Here is a 23,247-nt window from a genome sequence, read left to right as displayed (position 1 = left end):
TCAAAGAGATAACTTTATTAGTTTCTTCTACAAGAGACAGTAATACCAACTTTTTTTAAACAGAAATCTCAGGTCATTTGAGAGGCCAAATAGATCCAAAGAAGAAAGATGATAAACAGTTAAATTAATCAAAAGGCACTACACCACAGTGGTAGTGGGCTAAGGAAGATCAAGCTACAGCAAAATCATCTCATGTTAATGTTACAGATCATAGAGCAGGAATTGAGTTTGCTTTCCAGAAAATGATGGCACAACAATCACTTGGGACCAAGTGGATAGAAGATCAGGCCAAATGGAAAGGAATAGGGACAAAAAAGAATCCAAGTAACAGAATCCAAGCAAAGGGTGATGGATCAGGCTTTTTCCTCCCAAGAAGCATTTGCTCTATGGTGGGCTGCTTCCCCTCAGGGTCCTGCCCTAGGGCTTCTCCAGCCTACAGGGGCTCAGCAACCAGATCTGGGTTCAGGTTGCCCTAGGTTCTTTTATAATTTAGTACAGACTTTAGAGAACTTATCACACATTGCAGGGGGGTGGGTGTGCTGAAGCATTCACATACAAAGTAGTCTGAGCTTCCCCAAACATATTTGGACACTCTACAAAAAGCTTTCCAAAGTCCAACATCTTGTAGCAGCCGAACAGTTAAAGCTGCAAGGCTCACAAGATCAAAGAAGCCAGGATGAGACAATACAGGTAGAAAATCCCAGCGGCTAATGTCACTCTATATTTCTCTAACGTATTTGGTTGACCAAGAAGTTCATTCAGGTTTTCCCATAAGCTGTTAAGGAACAACCCAAATGAACTTTTTGGCCAACACAATAGTAGTAACGCTCATATAACTGATGAGGGATGTAGAAAGCTACACTGCAACAAGCTGGGTCTTCTGCTGGATTTTTCATCAAATACCAAAGAAAAAAACAAGGGGTGAGGCTCACTTTATTTTTGAAAAGCCTCAGGAGTTATTCTATTATAAAGGGACATGGCTGAACAGATAGGAGACGGATTCTCCATTGTGAGTTCTCCTGATGGCTTCTGCGAGGATCATGGAGATGTCAATCACCTAGGAAGGCAAGGGGAGCATCGGGTTAGTATACAGACAGAGATGATTGACTGGTCATTGCAGACACTGATGAGCAGCCCAATGAGGGTCCTTCCTCTTAAGACTGTGCACTGTGCTGTTTCCCCAAGTGAGCCCACAACCAGCTGCTCTTCATACTCACATTTTAAATATAACCAACCGCTTAAGAAAGAGTCAAAATGCTAATGGAGGAAACACTCTTGACTCACCAAGATGGCGGTGGGCTGGCATTTAAAAACCAGTTTGAAGGTTTCACATTATGTTTGCAGGGGCTGACAGACAAGAGTGACACACACAAACGGTAAAGCATGGACCTGATGTGCATCACAAACACTGGGAGAGTCTGTTAGAACACAAAATTCTGGGTTCCATCCTCCAGAGAGTCTGAGGTCAAGCTGTTTGAATTTTTAGACACATGATCCTTCCTTTTGGGTCACAGATCCTAATGGTTAACCCTTGAGAGCAATGGAGGAAATCTTCAGAACCCACCCAGACACCTAATTCAACACATGTAATCACCTCCTAAATACTCAGGGGAGTCTTGTTTTGCAAGAATCTCAGTCTCACCTGTATTTTGGAGCAATGCTTCATCTTATCCTCCTGAGGTATGGTATTGGTGACTACTACTGCTTCAAAGCATGCATTATTAATACGAGAAATGGCTGGGCCAGAAAAGATTCCATGAGTCAGGATAGCATAAACCCTGGTGGCTCCAGCTGAGAGAAGTCTAGAGGAAAAAGGAGAGTTGATTAGGAGTAATCTTACTTGTTACTATAAAACCAAAGTTAGTGAAGAGGAATGTTTTAGTCAGCTTGCACTGCCATAACAGAATACCACAGACTGGATGACTTACACTGAATTTTATTTCTCGCTTGTTTCTGGAGGTTGGGAAGTCTAAGATCAAGGGGCCAGCAAGGTAGGTTTTGTTCTGAGACCTCTTCTCTTGGTTTGTTGGTGGCCATCTCACTATGTGCTTATGTGATCTCTTTGTGTGCACAGATTGAGAGGAGGAATGAGGTTGGGAAGAGCTCTCTGGTGTCTCTGCTTATAAGGACACCAATATCATCATGAGGGCCCCACCCTCATGCCCTCACCTAAACCTAATTACCTCCCAAAGGTCCCATCTCCAAATACCATCACACTGGGGGTTAGGGTTGAATTTTCGGGTGATACAGTTCAGTCAATAACTTATCTGAATAGGTTTGGATTAGTGTAAAAGGACTGTGGCACAGACAGCTATGCTCAACAAAATCTGTCTCTTCTTTCTAGTACACAGCTGGACACTTCCCAGCCTCCCTTGCATAGTTAGGTATAGCCAAGTGACTTACTTCTGGCTATCTAAATGTGGACAGATTCTTATAAAAAACTTCCCATGGATGATCCTCCATGCTCTTTTCCCTTTCTGGCTGGCCACAATGGAAATGTTAAAGATGCAATGCCATAAGACTGAAAGGGGCATACTTGCACTGGAGAATACCATGAACAAGTAACTTTACTGTGTTAAGGGAGCTGATCTGTTATGAGCAATTAGCATTATCTTACTAATATGATAAAAGGAGTTTTATAAATGCATACTCCAGGATCCAAGCCAGGAAATCACTCCACATACAAGTTTTGTTTTTAGCACACACATACACACACACACACATATATATATATACACATATATACACACACACACACACACTGGAGAAGAAAATTGCAGCCCACTCCAGTATTCTTGCCTGGAAAATCCCATGGATAGAAGAGCCTGGCAGGCTACAGCCCATGGGGGTGCAAAAGAGTCAGACACGGCTTAGCAATTAAACAACAACAAATATATATGAGATTTTTAAAAATTATGAGAAACAATGCTGTCCATAGTGACTTGGATTATAAGCAATGGGTAGCCACTTACAGTTTTAAAGGAGGCATGAGTGGAATCTAGTTTTAGGAAGATAAGCCAGTGGGGCAGCAATGTGAAAAATGGACTGGGAGGTAAGAGACTGGTGAATGGCAGCAGAGAAGAGAGGCAAGGTAGTTCAGAACAGTGCAGGCAAACGATGAGAAGGAGTAAGAATGAAGGAAGTAGCAGCAAAATGGTCTAGAGGTAAGGCCAGGGCTTTCAGCTTAGATAAAATATGAAAATGGGAATGTATTTCTGTCTGCTCAGGACTCTGGATTTCTTACCTTAACCTCTTTTAAAGAACTATCAAAAGTAGATTACTCAGGGAATTCCCTGGCAGTTTGGTGGTTAGGACTCCATACACTTTCACTGCCGAGGGCACAGGCTCAATCCCTGGTCAGGAAACTGAGATCCCACAAGCCACAAAATATGGTCAAAAAAAAGTACAATACTCAGAGAGATAAGATAGTTTTTTGGAAATACAGTGGTGATAGTTGCACAACATTGTGACTATAACTAATGTCACTGAGCTGCACACTTAAAAATGATTAAAATGGGGAATTTCCTGGTAATCCAGTGATTAGGACTCTGTTTTCAGTGCTGTGAGCATGGGTTCAATCCCTGGTCAGAGAACTAAAATCCCACAAGCTGCACGACACCGCCCCCCCCAAAAAAAAAAGTTAAAATGTCAAATTTCATGTTGTATACAGTCTAGCACAATAACAAGGAAAAATAAAACTAAGAAACTAGAGAAAAAAAAGTAAGAATACTCATCAATTTACATGCATTGCAATTCAAGCCTAGGGTGACAAAACAGTCAGTTAGAATTCCCTAAACTGAGTTGCAAAGAAAATCAACAGGCTTAGGGCAGTCAGGCAGTAGTTTTTCACGTCCAGCGCCCAGCCCCACCAGCAGGCACTCACTTGTCAGCTGCATGGCAGATTGTGCCACAAGTGTCAGCCATGTCATCCACGAGGATGGCCACACGGTCCTTCACGTCTCCTACGAGCACCATGCGGTCCACTTCATTGGCCTTCTTCCGTTCTTTGTGAATCAAGGCAAAGTCCACATTCAACCGGTCTGCGATGGAAGTCACTCTGCAACATAGGGTATTCACAGGTAAAACCTCACTTAAAACCACTGTGTGTGTGTATCTTAAGACAAAGAAAGGAACTAAAGGACGGACTTATTTTCTAGGTGAGAATACTCCATGAAACTCAACAGGTCCCAGGGTTGGAAGAAAGTAACTGCAATTAATTGGCATCACAAATTGGGTTTCATAGACTAATGCCTCCATACTCCAAGATGTAGATGCCTCCCACATCCTAAGAGCAGTTTATGAATTATTAGTCAAACTTAGATTAAAATTCACTCTGGGTTACAGTAGGAGATAGACAATTCTCACCAATCCCAGGAAGCAGTATAATGAATGCTAGGGCATGTTCATTTACTGGACTGGCAGCAGAAGTGGAGAGATATACGACTTGGTTAACTAATGCCAGGAGTGTAGATGGTCCCATTATGACATGCAAATGTGGTGAGAAGTGAACCTGAATTTGGGGGGAGAGAAGCAGTGCCCAGCCTGTTCTGTTGTGCCCTCATCACACTCAGTTCAGTGATCTACCAACTGTCATTGTCAACTGTACCTGGACACCAAGCTTGGGAGTTCCTTTAATGACTGCTAGAAAGAAAGTTATACCAATTAAGCAGGCAAACTGGGCATCTTGCTGTACAGACCAAAGGATTTCCAAATCAAAACAGAATTCCTTTTGTTTAAATTACAAGGTAATACAAACCAGACTAGAAGGTGGGATAGAAGACAAATCTGTCTGGTGACAAAGTACCACGTAATCTCTCAATCAGCAATGACTGCTGCCTGTGACATCTGTGGCCACATTCCACCCTGCCATCTTGTTATATGTGAAGAGGCCTGTGCTTTGGGCTTTGTTTTTTAATGTAGTGCTGATCCAACCAAGTATCAAGTCCTATTTCCCTTGTGACTATGCTCACATATTTTGAGTTTGTGCAAAATATGGGAGAAGCTGTGACCATGTAATAGAGAACAGACAAGACCTGGACCACAACCTAGGCAGCATCTGCACCTGACCTAAACGACCCATATCCTGTGTGCTCTCCACCCCCACTGTGCAGGCACATAACATCAAGAGCTACCAATCTGCTTGGAATGATTACTTAGATGAGGCAAATGCATGATCACTTAGTTCAAGCATCCTAAGCCATCCATACTCAGTGGCCAACAAACTCAGTGACCGACAAAGTGTAAAGGGCTCAAAAAAGTCACTCCCTATATCCTTGAGGGGAGAACTACATGCAAGTCACAACTGCACAGGCATTTCTACCTAGTCCCCAAACCCTGCCAAGACAGATGTGATAGCCACTCACTTTGAAAAGATTCCATCACTAAAAGAAAATTACAGGACTTCCCTGGTTAACAATCTGTCTGCCAATGCAGGGGACATGGATAGGATCCCTGGTCCAGGAAGATTCCACATGCCTCAGGGCAACTGAGCCCACGCACCACAACTACTGAACCTGTGCTCCACGAGAGAAGCCACCACCACGAGAAGTCCACACAGCACAACTAGCCCCCACTTGCCACAACTAGAGAAAGTCCGAGAGCAGCAATGAAGACCCAGTACAGTAATAAATAATTTAAAAAAGAAAACAGTAAACAAAATTATGGAGCAATAAACCATCTACTGAAGGCAGTTTTTCTATACCCAACTTTGGAAAGAAAATTGTGCTTGATTACTTATTTCAAATGAGACTGTTTGCTCAGTCTCTGTAGAAGATGATCTTCACAAGTATGACAACCACTGTGAGGGGATGTGTTTTAGGCTCTATCTCTAGTATTACAGATGGTAACTAGCAACAACAAGGGACTCGCAAAGCCATGCATCTGGCTGGAGAACAGAACTCAAGCTCTCAGCTTATCAGTTCTGTTGAAGTTCCTGAAATAAAGAGGTCGTTGAGAAATAGTCATTGAAAATTTGAATGGCTTTTGCAAAGATGTGAATTGGCATTTCCTAATCATCTGTGTTTTGTAGCTCTTCATTCTATTTCCACAACAAGAAGAACATGTGTCACACTTCTGAATGCATTACTAATGAGTGAGCCACTAAGGAAATGAAAAGCTCTTAGTCTGTACCACGTGAGCTGAAGCACTGCAACTAGCGATCCCTGGCAATCAGTTTGTTTCGAATGTTCAGCGCTTGGCTTAAATAAAATCACCACACTTTCTTTTCCGTCCTGCTTAGTATTCTAATTCAAAAGATCAAAATGGTTTAACCAACAACATTAAGAGATATGTAAAAGCTTGTGCATGAGTGCTAGGCTGCTTCAGTGTGTCCGACTGTTTGTGACCCTCTGGACTGTAGCCTGCCAGGCTCCTCTGTCCATGGGATTCTCCAGGCAAGAATACTAGAGTGGGTAGCCATGCCCTCCTCTGAGGGATCTTCCTGACCCAGGGATTGAACCCATGTCTCCTGCATTGAAGGCGGATCCTTTACCGCTGAGCCACAGGGGAAGTCCATGTAAAAGCTTACTTGTTCACTATCATCATGGGTTTTGATAGCAAGTGGCATTCATTAGAAAATCAAATTGCCTCCTCCTCCTAATGGGTCATAGTGCTGTCACTGACCCTGCAGTGCTGAGTCACTAATGGGTTTTGGTCAAGCCCATGATCCCAGACTATTTTGTGCCCCTCTGCTGCTATCTTATCTTTCAGGCAGTGACTCAGATCAGTAAAAGAGTGAGTAAAACCATATCCAGCCTGTGTCCTAAGCTATCAGAACATCCAAATACTTAAAAACTGTTGCTTCTCAGTATCTTGTAATCACCTATACTGAAAAAGAATTGGAAAAAGACTTTATATATATGTAGTCTTTATAGTCTTTTTCAGACCACTTTGCTGTATACTTGAAACTTAACACTGTAAATCAACTATACTTCGAGAAAAGAAAAACTCAGTTCAACAATAAAAGATCACTTTCTGACACAACTGTCTGAAAACTTTCCCCAGTACATTGGGAATAATATGAATTTCAACCATACCTCTTTGCTCCTCCAGCATCAGGTGAGACAATTGTGCAGTTCCTCCACTCAGAGATGTTCTCCCTTATCCACTTGAGGACCGCTGGCTCTGCATACAAATTGTCGACTGGGATATCAAAAAAGCCCTGCAGAAAGAAAGAACCTGGGTCAGTTTGGCTTGTTTTCCTTCTCTTCCATTTACAAATAATGAACACAAAGAGAATAGTAACTTGCCCAAAGAATATTTTACTGGAACATTCAAACTGATCCGAAAACATGCCTGGTATGGCAGACTGTAAAAGCAGACTCCTAAAGTGTGGGTTGTGCAAGAAAGCCCAGCCACAAAGTGAGCCCCCGGCTAACCCACAACTGACCATAGACACATGAACAAGCTCCTGAGGAAAACACCCAAGTCCAGCCAAGATCAGAAATACCCAGCCAATGTGCAGACCCACAGGGTAATACATACTTACTACCTTCTGCCACTCAGTGTTGGGCTGGCTTGTTAAGAGAGCCAAAGCTAACTGGTAAACCAGTTAGAGATGCTATGGTATATAAACCTAGTGGAAGGCATTTATAATAAATGGTCACAGTAACTAGTAGTCAGGAGATTTGTGTTCTAATACTAGTTGCTACAGATTTGTTGTACTTCACAACTAATCTGTCCCTCTTCTATAAAATGGCTGTATAATCATCTGGCCTATATCTCACTGAATTCCCAGAAGCCTCCAAAGATAATGATTTCAAAGTCTCTTTAAAAAGTATCAACTATAAGGTAGTATTCTGCTCCCCAAACTCTTTTAATGCTAGAAAGTAGGCTCCAACATCTATAGATCTAAATTTAATGATGACAATAACAACTCCCATTTATTTCATATCTTTCATGAGCCAGGTGTTTCACTATGAATTTTACATCTTGTTTGATACTCACGATAACAAAGCAGTGTGTATTCAGAGAAGTTAAATAACCTGCCCAAGGTTACAAAATTTGTAAGTGTCAGAGCCAGTATTCAAACTCAGATTGATGCCAAAGCCTACTACGCTCTTCCCAGAATCCCAAACTGCCTCCCTGTACAACCAGCCCACATGACTAAGACCATAAACTATGCTTCAGTTGAGGATGTTGAAAATGTCATCAATGTCTAGTTTATCTGAGCTGTACTTGGGCAGTTTTTGCTTCCCTGTGATTTTCAGCATTCAGTCCTCTCTAACCCCATGTCTAATCCCTAATAATCCCTAAGCTAATATTTAGCTCCCAATGATACCTGAATTTGAGAAGCATGAAGGTCCATGGTGATAATATGATCCGCGCCTGCTACAGACAGCATATTTGCAACCAGCTTGGCTGAGATTGGAGCCCGGCTCTAAATGGAGGGAAGGAAAGAGGAAAAAAAGCCAATCTGAAAAACAATTCATTTGCTCAGGAAGCATTTATTTATTGTATACCTATTGTGTTTAAGGCACTGAGCTAACAGAAAATTCATACAAAGTGACATAGCCACTGATTTTCACTTCATCACAATCTGGCACAAATAGGAAGTGGAATATCATTTTTCCAAATCAGGATACATACATCAGAAAAAACCTTCCCAATGTTTCACTTTCTTCATGTATATATTTTCAGCCTATTCAAGTCTTTCCAATGCTCAATTATTTATATTAGGCAGACTGTATACAAATTTTTTTGAAAGAATTGTATTAAAATCTCTTTTAAGACATACATACTCAAACCTGTACAACATCTAACATGTCAACATTTAAAGGCACATCAAAGGATGAAAAGTATAGTTTTATTTTATTAATTACACCACTCCCCTTACTCATCCGGAGGCCCAACTTCCAGTAACCTCAATCCCCTTAAATAACAGGTAAACACACCTGACTGCACCATAAAATAACAAGGCCCATGTCCTACACTCTACTCCTTCAGTCAGTTCAGTCCCTCAGTCATGTCCAACTTTTTGCCACCCCATGAATTGCAGCAAGCCAGGCTTCCCTGTCCATCACCAATTCCCAGAGTTCACTCAAACTCACATCCATCGAGTAAGTGATGCCATCCAGCCATCTCATCCTCTGTTGTCTCCTTTTCCTCCTGCCCCCAATCCCTCCCAGCATCAGAGTCTTTTCCAATGAGTCAACTCTTCGCATGAGGTGGCCAAAGTACTGGAGTTTCAGCTTTAGCATCATTCCTTCCAAAGAACACCCAGGGCTGATCTCCTTCAGAATGGACTGGTTGGATCTCCTTGCAGTCCAAGGGACTCTCTAGAGTCTTCTCTACCACCACAGTTCAAAAGCATCAATTCTTCGGTGCTCAGCCTTCTTCACAGTCCAACTCTCACATCCATACATGACCACAGGAAAAACCATAGCCTTGACCAGACGAACCTTTGTTGGCAAAGTAATGTTTCTGCTTTTGAATATGCTATCTAGGTTGGTCATAACTTTTCTTCCAAGGAGTAAGCATCTTTTAATTTCATGGCTGCAGTCACCATCTGCAGTGATTTTGGAGCTCAAAAAAAAATAAAGTCTGACACTGTTTCCCCGTCTATTTCCCATGAAGTGATGGGACCAGATGCCATGATCTTCGTCTTAGCAGCACTGTATTCTATTGAAATAAAAATATCTAGGCTTCTCCCAGGTATTGTACATATTAATAAAATTTGGGCACCAATGACCATGGACCAGCAAAGTTTTACCTGTATGCTTTATCTTCTAATACTCCAAAGAAGGTGAGGTGTGCGTGTGTGTATTCATGTAACAGACTTCAAGTTATACGAAGAGGTCACAACTATAACCAAGAGGGTCCCAGAGGATCTACCAGTTTAAAAAAATACTCTGCTCCATGGGAGCTTGTGCTTAGTCTTACTGATACAATGAAAAAAATATCACTGAGTTAGCCAAAAGTCACATATGTATGACTGGGATAAAACAGACAGACTGCAAATGTGTTGCTTTATACAAACCAATCACATCAATTGTTTAGAAAATCAGGTAATGCCTAAGATAAAAAAATAATATCCTCTAAACATACATTTGATAATTAAGGAAGGTTTTTTTGACTTTGGGCAAGTGCTCCTGCTTCTCCTGATTTAAGAAAAGAAAGAATTAAAAAAAAAAAGAGAGAGATTCCACTCCTACCTTATCCTTCTTATCCTGCCGGGCATAAGGGAAGCATGGGATGACTGCAGTAACCCGGCTGGCTGAAGCAATCTTGCAGGCATTAATCATAATCAAAAGTTCCATGAGATTGTCATTGATTTCACCGCAGCCACTCTGAACAATGTAGACATCTTCTCCACGAACACTTTCTCCGATTTCCACACTATAGGAAAAGGAAGGACAACAAAAACAGATTTTAAAGCACTATACTGTACATCTACAGTAAGGTCTAAAAGTCACAGCTTCCCCACTAGTATGCTATGAATGGATTACAGGAGATTCCCCTGGAGGAGCCCCTGTACCAGAAACCGTGTACTGCCTGTTTACTCCAGTGTACTATACCTGTTTTTATAGGTGACACGACATGAAAAAAATTGGCTAAGGTACTTAGTAATTGGACCATAATTTCAGTAAGCAGGCTGTATCTCATTTCATATGTGTGAATGCAAATTAGATACAGCATCTATGACTGTCATCAGTATATAATAAAGGAATCAGAAAACTCATACAAGGAATGAATCACTACTGTTTTAGAATGATGCCTTCTACAGAAGACCGTACCACGTCTACCACACTGGCAGTTCACTGAACAAATGTTCATATGCCAGTCACTGTGCTAGGTGCCAGGGACACGATGGAGAACAGACATGGTCCTTGCCTTCATTCTATGCTAACTGTACGCTGGTCCAATTAGTAAGTCTTATTTTAAAAGAATTCCATAGGAAGTTACTCTAATTATGGAGTAAAGCTATATTTTACTATAAAATAGTAAAATATTTTATTTACTATATTTAATATTTTATTTTATTTTATTTTATTACTTTAAATAAAATTTTATTTTATTATTATATATTTTATTATTTTAAATAAAATATTTTATTTACTATAAATATTTAATATTTATTTACTATAAAATGCAAGTTTTAATATTTGTACTTGGATCCTTACCAAAAATAACTTCTTAAAAATAACCTCAGTGATACCTCAAAGCAAAACCATTTCCCCAATTAATATCGTAGGTGACGAGGGGGAGAGGGGGGTGTGTGGGTATATGTACGTGCATGCTTGTGTAGCAAGTAGATCAGAACAGTTAATAACCTGTACTGATGAAGAGGAAAACTTCAACAGGACATAATTCCATTGTCAGAAGCTGATATCAGAGATAATTATTATTTAAAACTTATTTGTTCCCAATCCAAGTAACAGTTGTAAGGATCCTACTTTTTAAAAGAATGGGGTTACTTTATATTGTAAAGCAAGAAAAATAAAAGCAAATGGTAAAAATCAAACCAGAAACCAGTTAGAACAGGGATGCTGAAATTCACAGTAGTCCAAACAAAGACAAAAACATATTAGTCTGGAATATCTGGAGAGAAACCTTCAGGCACTGAAAAATGGGCAAAATGAACCCAAAATAAGCAGAAGGAAGAAATCAGACATAAGAGCAGAAACCAATGAAACAGTAAAACAATAAAGAAAAACCACTGAAACAAAAAGCTCTTGGTGGGGGGGGGAGGAATCAATACAATTGATAAACCTCTAGAAAGGCTGACCTAAAATAACTTTACAAGAGAAGCTTACCAAACATTTAAAGAATTAACACGAATTTGGGGGACTTCCCTGGTGGTCCAGTGGCTAAGACTCCAAGCTGCCAATGCAGGGGGCCTAAGTTAGATCCCTGGTCAGGGAACTAGATCCCACATGCCCCAACTAAGGCCTGACACAGCCAAATAAATAAATAAAAACTGATTTTTGCGTAATCTTTTCAAGAAAATAGATGAGAATACTTTGCAACTCATTTTATGAGGCCACTTATTACCCAGATACCAAAGCCAGACAAAGGCAATATAAAAAAAGAAATCTACAGAGGAGGAGGAAGACAAAAATGGGTGTGGTTGCAACAGGGCAACAGGGAGGATCCTTGCGATGACAGAATGGTTTTGTTTTTCGTTGACTCTATCAATGTCAATATCTTGTGGTTGCATTATACAACAGCAACAGCCAAGAAAACTACAGTTTGGAAAAACTAGAGTTGGGAACCTTGGGAAAACTGCATAATGGGTACACAGGATCTCTCTGTGTTATTTCTTACAATTCCATGCTAATCTAGGATGACTTCAAAATTCTATTTTAACAAAATGTGTATTGTTATACCTTGTGTATACTTGAGTAAATTACTGCAACCCTCAGTGAAAGCTGAGGTCATAAAAGTACTGGGTTGACCAAACAGTTCGTTCGGGTTTTTCTGTAACATTCTATGGAAAGAACTTTTTGGCCAATCCAATATATCTTAAAACAGGCACTTCTGTAGTAAGTCAAAAGAAACTAGTTCGATTGTATCAATATTTTCTGAGAAATGAGTTCTAGTTTGAGGTTAACTTGAGTAGTAGCTCATCTGGAAAAATATTTTCTCCCCAGTTTACTAGGCATCAGTCAAACCGTCTTCCTTTACATTCCTTGATTCACCCTTTCCTGCCTTTGCACACATATTCCCACTATCTGGAATGCTCTACCTGCAACTAACTCATTAATTTCTTAGGTCTCCAATCAAAATATCATTTCTGACCATCTTAATACAAGTGACTTCCTTAAGAACCTATAACATTAAAAATGACTTTAAAAATATCAACCAATTGCACTGTGTGAACCTTATGTGCATACTAATTCAAGCAACTGTTAAAAAAACCACATTACTGTTAATTTGTTTTAGGCGAGAAAATGGTATTGTGGTCAATGATATGTATGCAGATGATATGACAGAATATCGAGGTTTGCTTCAAAATAATCCAATTATGGGGAGTGTGGCGAGGTGGAATATTAGATGAAACAAGATTAGCCATGAATTGATAACTGCTGAACCAGTACTGGAGTTTCAGCTTCAATATCAGTCCTTCCAATGAACACCCAGGACTGATCTCCTTTAGGATGGACTGGTTGGATCTCCTTGCAGTTCAAGGGACTCTCAAGAGTCTTCTCCAACACCAAAGTTCAAAAGCATCAATTCTTCGGTGCTCAGCTTTCTTTATAGTCCAACTCTCGCAACCATACATGACTACTGGAAAAGCCATAGCTTTGACTAGATGGACCTCTGTTGGCAAAGTAATGTCTCTGCTTTTTAATATGCTGTCTAGGTTGGTCATAGCTTTTCTTCCAAGGAGCAAGTGTCTTTTAATTTCATGGCTGCAGTCACTATTTGCAGTGATTTCAGAGTCCAAGAAAATAGACACTCACTGTTTCCATTGCTTCCCCATCTATATTCAATGAAGTGATGGGGCCAGATGCCATGATCTTAGTTTTCTGAATGTTGAGTTTTAAGCCAGCTTTTTCATTCTCCTTTTTCACTTTCATCAAGAGGCTCTTTAGTTCTTCACTTTCTGCCATAAGGATGGTGTCATCTGTGTATCTGAGATTATTGATATTTCTCCCGGCAATCTTGATTCCAACTTGTGCTTCATCCAGCCCAGTGTTTCTCATGATGTACTCTGCATATAAGTTAAATAAGCAGGGTGACAATACACAGCCTTGACGTACTCCTTTTCCTATTTGGAACCAGTCTGTTGTTCCATGTCCAGTTCTAATTGTTGCTTCTTGACCTGCATACGGATTTCTCAGGAGGCAGGTCAGGTGGTCTGGTATTCTCATCTCTTTAAGAATTTTCCACAGTTTGTTGTAGTGTTGGAGAAGACTCTTGAGAGTCCCTTGGACTGCAAGGAGATCCAACTGGTCCATCTGAAAGGAAATCAGTCCTGAATATTCATTGGAAGGACTGATGCTGAAGCTGAAACTCCAATACTTTGGCCACCTGATGCAAAGAACTGACTCATTGGAAAAGGCTCTGATGCTGGGAAAGATTGAGGGCAGGAGGAGAAGGGGACGACAGAGGATGAGATGCTTGGATGGCATCACCGACTTGATGGACATGAGTTTGAGTAAGCTCCCGGAGTTGGTGATGGATAGGGAAGCCTGGCGTGTTGCAATCCATGGGGTCACAGAGTTGGACACGACTGAGCTAATGAACTAAACTGAACTGGGTGATGGGAGGAAGGTACCATCCTTGCAAGGTAGGAAGATCATTTATTCTACTTCTGCAGGTATGTTTGAAATGTTCTATAACTGAGTTAAATAAATAAAGTGACTCTCCCCAGGCATTCTCTCATTATCCTGGTTATTCTCTGCAGAACACATCACAGTTTCTCATCACCTTGTATTTTGCGCACTTGTTTATCTGTCACCCTTACTAGAATGCAAGCCAGCCCCATGAAGGCAGGAACCGGATCTGTCATGCCCAACCGGCCAGTGTCAATAACACAAAGAAAGAATGAATACCACTCAGGATTAGGATGCCCCTTGAGTCTGCTCACTTTAAGGCAGAATATGAACCTTCTGCACGCCTGCTGTTGTGAATTCAGAAGACAGTTGATTGTCCCTCACAAACTAACTCACCTCACACTAGAGGTAAGTGGGTCCAACATGTTTCTTCAAAAGGTTTTAACAGATCTGCTCATCCCTTTAACAGATACTCAGCTGACAGATATTTAATGGGGGTGGAACTACAACCTGATGAGTTCACCAGGATTTGATGGCTACAAAGAATTTTATGGTGGGATCCTGAAACAGTGATGCCAAGGAACATAATGAGCCAAACATCAATTTTGTGGACCCTAAGACATAGTTGAACAGACATCTATTAATCACCAAGATCAGCCTTAAGAAACAACTAATGTGGGCTTCCCTGGTAGTTCAGTGGTAAAGAATCTGCCTGCCAATGCAAGAGACTTGAGTTTGATCTGGGAAGACCCCACATGGGGTGGGGCAACTAAGCCCACGCACCACAACTACTGAGCCCACCTGCTGAAACTACCGAAGCTGCAAAGCCTAGAGCCCAGGCTCCACCACCACAATGAGAGGCCCGCGCACAACTAGAGCCCAGCACAGCCAAAAATAATACATTTTAAAAATTATTAAAAAAAAAAAAAAGAAAAGCAACTAAAGGGACTTCCCTGGTGGTCCACACTCCCAATGCAGGGAGCCCATACTCAATCCCTGCTCAGGGAACTAGATCCTCCATGGCACAACTAAAGAGCCCACATGCTGAAGAAGACTGAACATCTGTGTGCCACAACTAAGACCTGGTGCAATCAAATAAATATTTTTAAAAAAGAAAGAAAGAAACAACTAAATCTGTCGGCAACGTCAACTACGCTAATGCCAAAATTGCTTTCGGGAGACGCTGTTCTAAATTCAAATGGGCACGCAGGAGGAGACCAGGGAAAGCTTCCTGGAAGAACAACTTGCATGTTGTCTAAAAGTAGGCCCAAGAGCACTACTGTCCAATGTGGGAGTCACTGGCCTCGTGTGGTTATTGAGCACCTGGATGTGGCTACTGCAACTGAGGAAGGGAACTGAGATGCGAAGTAATATTAACACCATACCTTCCTGTAAAGACAGTAAAAAAATTTTAAATGTATTGATTTTTATATTGATTATATGTTAACTTAAAAAAATACCACTCAAATGGATAGAATTCAGTAACACCTGTGGAGCTAAGCCTGCTCTGCAAGTTCCTCACTGAGGAGGGCCAAACAAGAGGCCGAGGGAGTTTCAAGGTACTTCCAAATCTCCTTTACCAACACTGCCTGCCCTTTGAGAGGTTCCAGGCTAAGAGTCCCTTCTATGCTTTATGGTGCACAACTCTATGGTCCTGACAAAGTAGTATTTCAAATATCTGAGCAACTTCAAAACTCAAGAAAATTTTAGTCCTGCCCACTGTCATCCCCACTACATCATCTCCTTGTCCAAGACCAAGCTCTCCACTTCTCTGGGGGAGAATGAAAGTCAGGCACATTGATTGCCCATAAAGCCAATTGGATCTTCCATATCTGGTATAGGAAGCCTATGGCTCTCGTTTGAGTCAAGAACACTAAGAGAATCATCTGTGCTCCATTCACTCACCAGTCAGACTGCTGGATTAGGAGCCAGGAAAGAGCAGTTTGACAATTGATCTAAGACAGTATAAGGGACAGGCTAATTATCTACTACTCTAAAGCTGTCTTTTTATCAAATAAGGCCAGAAAGCAACATACCTAACACCATGGTGGCTTATCTCTTTTTAACAAATGCCTCCACTATCAAAGTCAATATAAAAAATTGCTTACATTGTTCATTATGTTACTGGGTATCATTATTTAAGGATCCCACCCAAAAACTTCAAAAAATTGTGTGTCTGGAAGTAGTATCTAAAGATTGTTATGAAAATAAAAATTACATAATTTACTGTACAAGCCTTTATGCCTTTATCCCTTTGGCTGCCAGGAAGCCAAGGGATACAGTTAAAGTAACACTAAATAAACTTCAGTAATCACTTTATGCCAAATTCTTCACATAGTTACTATAGTCCTTTGTTCTAATAGGCTTCTGCTGTACTTATCTAACTTTTTGTACCTGTGAGCATCATGAAACACTAAACCTTTCTTGAAAGCAGGCAAGGTATTAATTACAAAATTAAATTTTCACTGCCAACTTGTACCACTTTTGTATTATATCACCTAAGGATAATCAACCAACAGTGCGGCCGTTTCCCAAAGCCAAACTTAGGACTAGCACTTACCTTTCAAGCACAGGAGGATGTTATGACCAGACATGCATTTAATAACTAGAAAAAGTTATTTAACTATATGAAAAATAAAAGTAGCATATGTAAATTAGGACACTGTCCTTGTTTTACGGTATGCAATTCCAATCTCACTAATCAAGACCAATCTTTTCCTCCAGTTAGTACTATGATGTACTTTCATAAAGTCTTTTTCAAAAGCCCAGGAACTACACTTAGATTATACAGCTTGGTCAATGAACAGTTCAATGAATCCTCAAAAAACCTTAATATTATTCTTATGGTTTCCTCTAAGTCTCAGAGATAATAAGTTAGGCAGTGATGTATGGCAGAAGAATTGATGGTGTGCCTGAAACCTGTTTGCTTTTAAACCAGGTAGGAAGACCTGGTTTAGCAACTGAAAGGTAACACTTCTTGCTCTTTCCCTCTAGCTAATGGCTGCTGCTGCTGCTAAGTCACTTTAGTCGTGTCCGACTCCATGCAACCCCACAGACGGTGGCCCAACAGGCTCTTCCATCACCAGGATTCTCCAGGCAAGAATACTGGAGTGGGTTGCCATTTCCTTCTCCTAGCTAATGGCATGTCCTCCAAATTGGCTTTGGGCCAGTGATTCTCTCAGCTGTTCTGGGGAGGCCAGGTGACTAGCTCCATCCATTCCATTTAAACATAAAACAGAAAATAAAGTGAATTTAAAAATGCCTTTTAATTGGTGGTATTTTTAAGAAAATCTCAAGAATTTAGATGGGTGCTGGCACATGCAAAACAAGGATTAACTATAGGAAAATCCTAGGTAACCAAGGTTAGTCACCGCCCTTTCAGCCTATCTAGAGTAACCAAATAAAACAAAGTTATTTAACAATATTGAAGAGAATTGAATCCAAACATTCAGTATATATCTTTTTGCCTTTTCATACTGTTCATGGGGTTCTCAAGGCAAGAATACTTAAGTGGTTTGCCATTCCCTTCTCCAGTGGACCATGTTTTGTCATTGGAAAAGCCCCGATACTGGGAAAGATTGAAGGCAGGTGGAGAAGGGGACGACAGAGGATGAGATGGTTGGATGGCATCACCGACTCAATGGACATGAGTCTGAGCAAGCTGCGGGAGTTGGTGATGGACAGGGAAGCCTGGTGTGCTGCAGTCCATGGGGTCACAAAGAGCTAGACATGACTGAGTGACTGAACTGATTTAGTACATATAATAAAAAAAGAAAAAGACCCAGGGGACTTCCCTGGTGGTTCAATGGTTAAGAATCTGCCTTACAATGCAGGGAGTGCAGGTTAGATCCCTGATTGGGGAACTAAGATCACATGTGCAGCAAGGCAACTAAGCCCACGCACCACAACAAAGAGCCTGCATGCTGCAACTAAGACCCGACACAGCCAAAATAGTTCCGAAAAAGAAAGAAACAGAATCACATACAAAGAACCAACCAGTGGTTACCAATGAAGAAGGGAAAGGGGGGAAGATAAGGGTAGGAGATTAAGAGTACAAACTACTGTGTATAAAATAAGCTAAAAGGGTATTTGTACAACACAGGGAATATAGCCAACATTTTATAATAACTATAAATGGACTATAACATTAAAAAATTATTTATCACTTTGTTGTACACCTGAAACCTTATATAAATACTGCATGTCAACTACACCTCAGGTAAAAAACTTAATACATTCAGAAGTTCCAAAATCCAGATAAATATTGTATCAGCAAAAAAATTAAAGGACTTGCCCCAGAGGTGGGCAAGGTACCCTCTGAATCGTAGTTCCTTCATTCATAAAATGGAGATTGTAAGAGTAATCTCTTACAGCAGTGTTGAGGGGATTAAATGTGAAATGTGTATAAAGTACTCAGCATAGGAACTAGCACATTTTAAGCACTCAGTATTTATTATTATTAGTATCACCATTACTAATAGCAGAAACTTGTTCAACTTTTTTGGAGATCAATTTGGCAATAAGTATTAAAAAGCCTGAAAAGTAGTGTATACCTTTTAACCTAGTAATTCTAGAGATCCAGGAGTTTTCATTTAAAAGCATTAGATCAAAAATTATAAATATTGAATAGGGACTTGGTGATCTAAAATTATAGTAAAATCATGACAAGACTGTACAGCTATTTAAAACAATGGAGACTAAATATTAAGAGAAGTGTTCAAAATATAGTGCTGAGTGAAGAAAGCTATAAACAATATGCCATACTTTTTTGAAAAAGTATATAAACACACAAACACCTGGAAGGTCATAAACTCAAATGTGAACCGTTTGTCTTGGGTGGTAGAATTATTTGGGACATCTTTTATCCTATATTCCCCACATTTTTTGCAATACCATCACCATCCCTTACCAACACTGAGAATCTGTTAAGACAATGTTCCAAGAATTTTACTCCCATCTCATTTAATTGTCACAAAAGACTCTAAAAAACGTGTATGCTCAATCATGTCCAACTCTTTGAGACCCCCATGGACTGTAGCCTACCAGGCTTCTCTGTCCATGGGATTTTCCAGGCAAGAATACTGGAGTGGGTTGCTATCTCCCCATCCAAGGGTTCTTCACGACCCAGGGATGGAATCCGAGTCTCCTGCATTGGCAGCTGGATTCTTTATCACTGAGCCACCTGGGAAGCCCATATTTATTATTTTAAAGTTTTATAGAGCCATTCCCTTGGTCTTCAAACCTAGGTCTTCCACATTGCAGGCACATTCTTTACTGTCTGAGCCACCACAATACTCTGGGTAGATAATATTTTACAGGTGAGATTACTGAGGCAAAGAAAGGCTTAGGATTCAAATCCAGCTTCTCTGACTCCAGAGCCGGAACCCTCAATCTCTTTCATAGCTATCTGTGTGCCATACACCCACATATATGTATGCATGTTTCTCCTTAAAAACTTGACAGCAGGAACTCCCTGGTGGCACAGTGGTTAAGAATCTGCCTGCCAATGCAGGGGACATCGGTTTGATCCCTCCTGAGAAGATACCACACACCACGAGGCAACTAAGCCCATGTGCCACAACTACTGAGCCCACGTTCTAGAGCCTGGGAGCTGCAACAACTGAGTCTATGTGCCCCAACTACTGAAGCCCTTCTCTGACAACAAGACAAGCCACCGTGATGAGAAGTCTGTTCACAGCAATGAAGAGTAGTGCCCCCACCCCACTCCCCTGCCAACTGCTACTCGCTGCAAATAGAAAAAGCCCACTCACAGCAAGGAAGACCCAGCGCAATCAAAAATTAATTAATTAAAAAAAACTGGACAGCAAAGGATGATCCTGACTTCACGAGAAAACTACTCAGGAGAGCATCAACCCCTGAGATTGTGCCAAATTGCAGCAAAACAGTCTCATCTGAGGATGGGCTCTGCAGTTCCCCATCTAATGACCCATAGCACCCACTGTGGGTAGGGGCTATCCTGTCCATGACCTTTAGATCCCAGAGTCAGGGCAGCAATTACCACTTCTGCACTGCAGAAAAGCCAAAGGTTGGGGGAGGGAGGTGAGGGGAAGCTCCATCAGCAACATATTCGATTATGTTCAATGAAGATTTCAGAACATCTAAGGAGCCAAAAAGCTAATGATAAAGCCAGAAACAAAGCAACTGAACCAGTCAGCAATTTTCCACATTGTGCTTAATCTTATCCAGTGTTTCCAAGCATGTTACTGTCTGGTTATTTAAAAATGAAATCAGCCTTTTAGCTCAGTCTCAGTAGACTGGGACTCCAGACAATTTTAGAGAAATCAATCAGTAGACCACTAAACTGTTCTCCTCCTCCCCTCTCCCAATTTAGCCTCAGGTTCTGATGTGGTGCACTAGGCAGAGGGTGCACAGGGAAAATAAAGTCTTTGTATTTTTCCTGGAAGCATAGAAAAAAGATTTAATAGTCACAGTTCTCTAGGGAACAACAAAAAACCTCCAAATGAAAATCATTCTGGTCCCCTAGCTATACTGCCACTTGCAAAGTCTGGTCCCGTTTTATTACAGCCCATGAGTCATAATGGTGTGGTTAAAGCTAAAGACAGCAGCTTGGCGAGCCTTTCGACTAAGGTATTGTCTGGTTACAGAGGGCATCAGGGCTTGCACCATCATTTGCATCACAACCAATGGCATGATGATCAAGCATCCAGAAGGAAGCTGTCCACTACAGATGAATGCTTTTACCAGCAGGGTCTACAAAGGACAGGGGAAGTTACACTTTGGGAAGAGAAAAGGAAAACAAAAGCACTTAGGAAAAAATGTTCAAGGCAATCTTCACTAATTTAACTGACTCATTAGGTTTGGTGTGAATTTTCCCCTTAATAGAGGACTGACTGTGGGTACTGCTCTGACTTGATCAACAGGGTAACAACAAAACACAGAAAAACACTTATCAGAACCAGAAGATTCTAGATTTAGATGGAAGTGGTACTGAAAGGATTTGGTGACCAAGTTATCTCTAAGATGGCCCCAAGGTTCAGGAGCATGGTGGAAGTGGGGGGAGGGAGCAAATGTAATCAGCAAAGCAATGACAAAAAAGTCATTGCAATTAACTATGCATTTCCAGCCTTCCACTCCATTATCTTTCTTCTATTATCTTAATATTCAGGGATAAAAATGTTTCTTAAATCCCCCACACATTAGAAGAGGGCAAGTTCAGGATAGACTTTGGTTCTGAAAAATATGCTTTTGCACTGTTTTACAAACAGCTATGCTTGGGAAGATCAAGGATTCCAGAATTAAGGTTCCCTATTATTTTCTGGATGGCTCAAACCAAGATGCTGGCAATCGGGATGCAGTTAACGCATCATTTTATTCAAGCGACTAGATTTAACTTCGAGTTTAAAGATGTGAAAATTCAACACTCGCCAATCTAAGGAAGTCCTCAGTATTAATTTTGGCGCCCTCAGCACATGATGTCAAGTTCCCTCAACAGTAAATCCGATCAACACGGTTTCAAATTGAAAAGCTGCTTCTCAGACGCTAGGGGAAACACCACGAGGGTTCAGTACGCAGTAAGATCTCCCAAGCGAGCCGGTCTAAGAGCAGAAGAGAACCCAGTCTGGATGGCTCAACAGCTAAGCGGCAAAGCCACGTGTCCCCACCGCGGAGCCTAGGCGTTCTTCCCCTCTAGCCGCTCTAGGAAGCCACCATCCCCGCGTTGGGTCCTCCGGCGATTGGCGTCAAACCCAGTAGCTTCGCCTCCTGCTCCATCTTGACTCCACCCCACCTCACAGTGAGAATGAACGTGACCCTCCCGCGAGAGGTAAAATAACGGAAACAGCCCGTGAGGCACGCTCGTCACAGAGCTGCCCCTTCCCCCCAAACCCGGCCCTTTGGAACTCATGCTGTGACCTCATCCCCCTACCCTCGGTTGCCCTGGCCTCTCCGGCAGGTGAGGCCGGTCGGCGTCCCAACTTCATCCTCACCAGGTCTCCTGGTTGCTGAATTTCTTAGTCACCACCTTGCCCAGTTCCAGGCCCAGGCGGTCGGCAATCTTCTGGGATAGGTCCTGGTGGGAGCTGCCGCTGAAGATTTTGATATTCGGCATCTTGGCCAACTACCCTAGGCTCTCTTTGCTTAACGATCACTGGTGCTGCCTCCGAGACCCGAACCGAGTCGGCCCTGAGACTCAGTACTAAGCACTCGCGTTTCTACTCCGCCATCTTACATTCCCGCCCGGTGCGCGGCTCTAAATCGCCCAGCGCTGGGTAGGCGGAGTCAGAGAGGAAGTTAACACCCAGCCCTCTCCGATTGGCTGAGCGCTAGCGGGGGGGGCGGGTCCTTGTTGTAGTTCCGCCTACCCCCGACTGTCTCGAGGATTGACTGGAGGCCCTGAAGGGGGCGAGGCTAACGAATCGCCCCGCCCCCTGCAGCGAGGCAGTTGGGGAGGGCAGAACGCCTAGAAGCCCGGGTTCGGATGAGGGTGGAGGGATGCTGGTGACGCGTAGGGCCAGATCTTTCCTGCAAGCGGGAAATCAGCCACGCTTTTTTTTTTTTTTTTCCTTCAGCACCTGAAAGTAAGCCTGGCTCTGGTTTACAATTCCTTTTTCTTTTCTTTTTTACAGTTTCTTTTAAAAATATCTATTTCTCAGGATAGCAGCCGCAGTTCTGAACATGATTTTTATCTTTTTGTAAGGATGGAGCTGAACTTAAAGCATGATTGCCTCACAGACAGACGCCCATAGCACAGGCTCATCCAAAGGGCACACCGGTAATTTCACTATCCCCTGTGCCTGATAGACAAGTCCCAAGGGGTAAGTGACTGAGGGCAAGCTACCTGAGTCATCCAGAGACACTGCAAGAGAAGTCACATTTCGTTTTTAGCACTGGGACCAAGTACGTTCAAACAGGTGCTGGAGTATGGATTTTCCACAATATCTGGGTGATAAATGGTCTGATTTATCTGACCCTTGGAAAGGAAAGAAAGTACAGTATACTTATAGGACTTCAGATAAAGATCCCCGAAGGAGTCAGAAAACCTAGTTTT

The 23,247-nt window shown here is 41.7% G+C and overlaps 1 protein-coding gene across 1 annotated transcript; it reads right to left on the bottom strand.

The window, feature by feature from the left end:
* Positions 1 to 22,458, bottom strand: PRPS1 (phosphoribosyl pyrophosphate synthetase 1). The gene is made up of 7 exons (XM_005902501.3): positions 22,187 to 22,458; positions 10,152 to 10,335; positions 8,279 to 8,377; positions 7,035 to 7,159; positions 3,884 to 4,057; positions 1,643 to 1,802; positions 1 to 1,057 (listed from the first exon to the last, which is right to left on the bottom strand). The coding sequence occupies exons 1-7, from the start codon at positions 22,306 to 22,308 to the stop codon at positions 965 to 967; spliced, it is 957 nt and encodes a 318-aa protein (XP_005902563.1). The 5' UTR covers positions 22,309 to 22,458; the 3' UTR covers positions 1 to 964.
* Positions 22,459 to 23,247: the final 789 nt, after the last annotated feature.

The sequence above is a fragment of the Bos mutus genome, chromosome X (genome assembly GCF_027580195.1).
Source record: "Bos mutus isolate GX-2022 chromosome X, NWIPB_WYAK_1.1, whole genome shotgun sequence".
Taxonomy (NCBI): domain Eukaryota; kingdom Metazoa; phylum Chordata; class Mammalia; order Artiodactyla; family Bovidae; genus Bos; species Bos mutus.
This window is presented reverse-complemented; position numbering and strand designations above follow the sequence as displayed.

What these genes read in the sequence shown, in the direction of transcription:
- PRPS1 (XM_005902501.3), bottom strand. Translation starts at nt 22,308, where the DNA reads ATGCCGAATATCAAAATCTTCAGCGGCAGCTCCCACCAGGACCTATCC. An exon ending in GGCAGGATAAGAAGGATAAG is followed by an intron (nt 8,378 to 10,151) that starts GTAGGAGTGGAA and finishes CCCTCCATTTAG; the next exon opens with AGCCGGGCTCCAATCTCAGC. An exon ending in TTCATGCTTCTCAAATTCAG is followed by an intron (nt 7,160 to 8,278) that starts GTATCATTGGGA and finishes TTCTTTCTGCAG; the next exon opens with GGCTTTTTTGATATCCCAGT.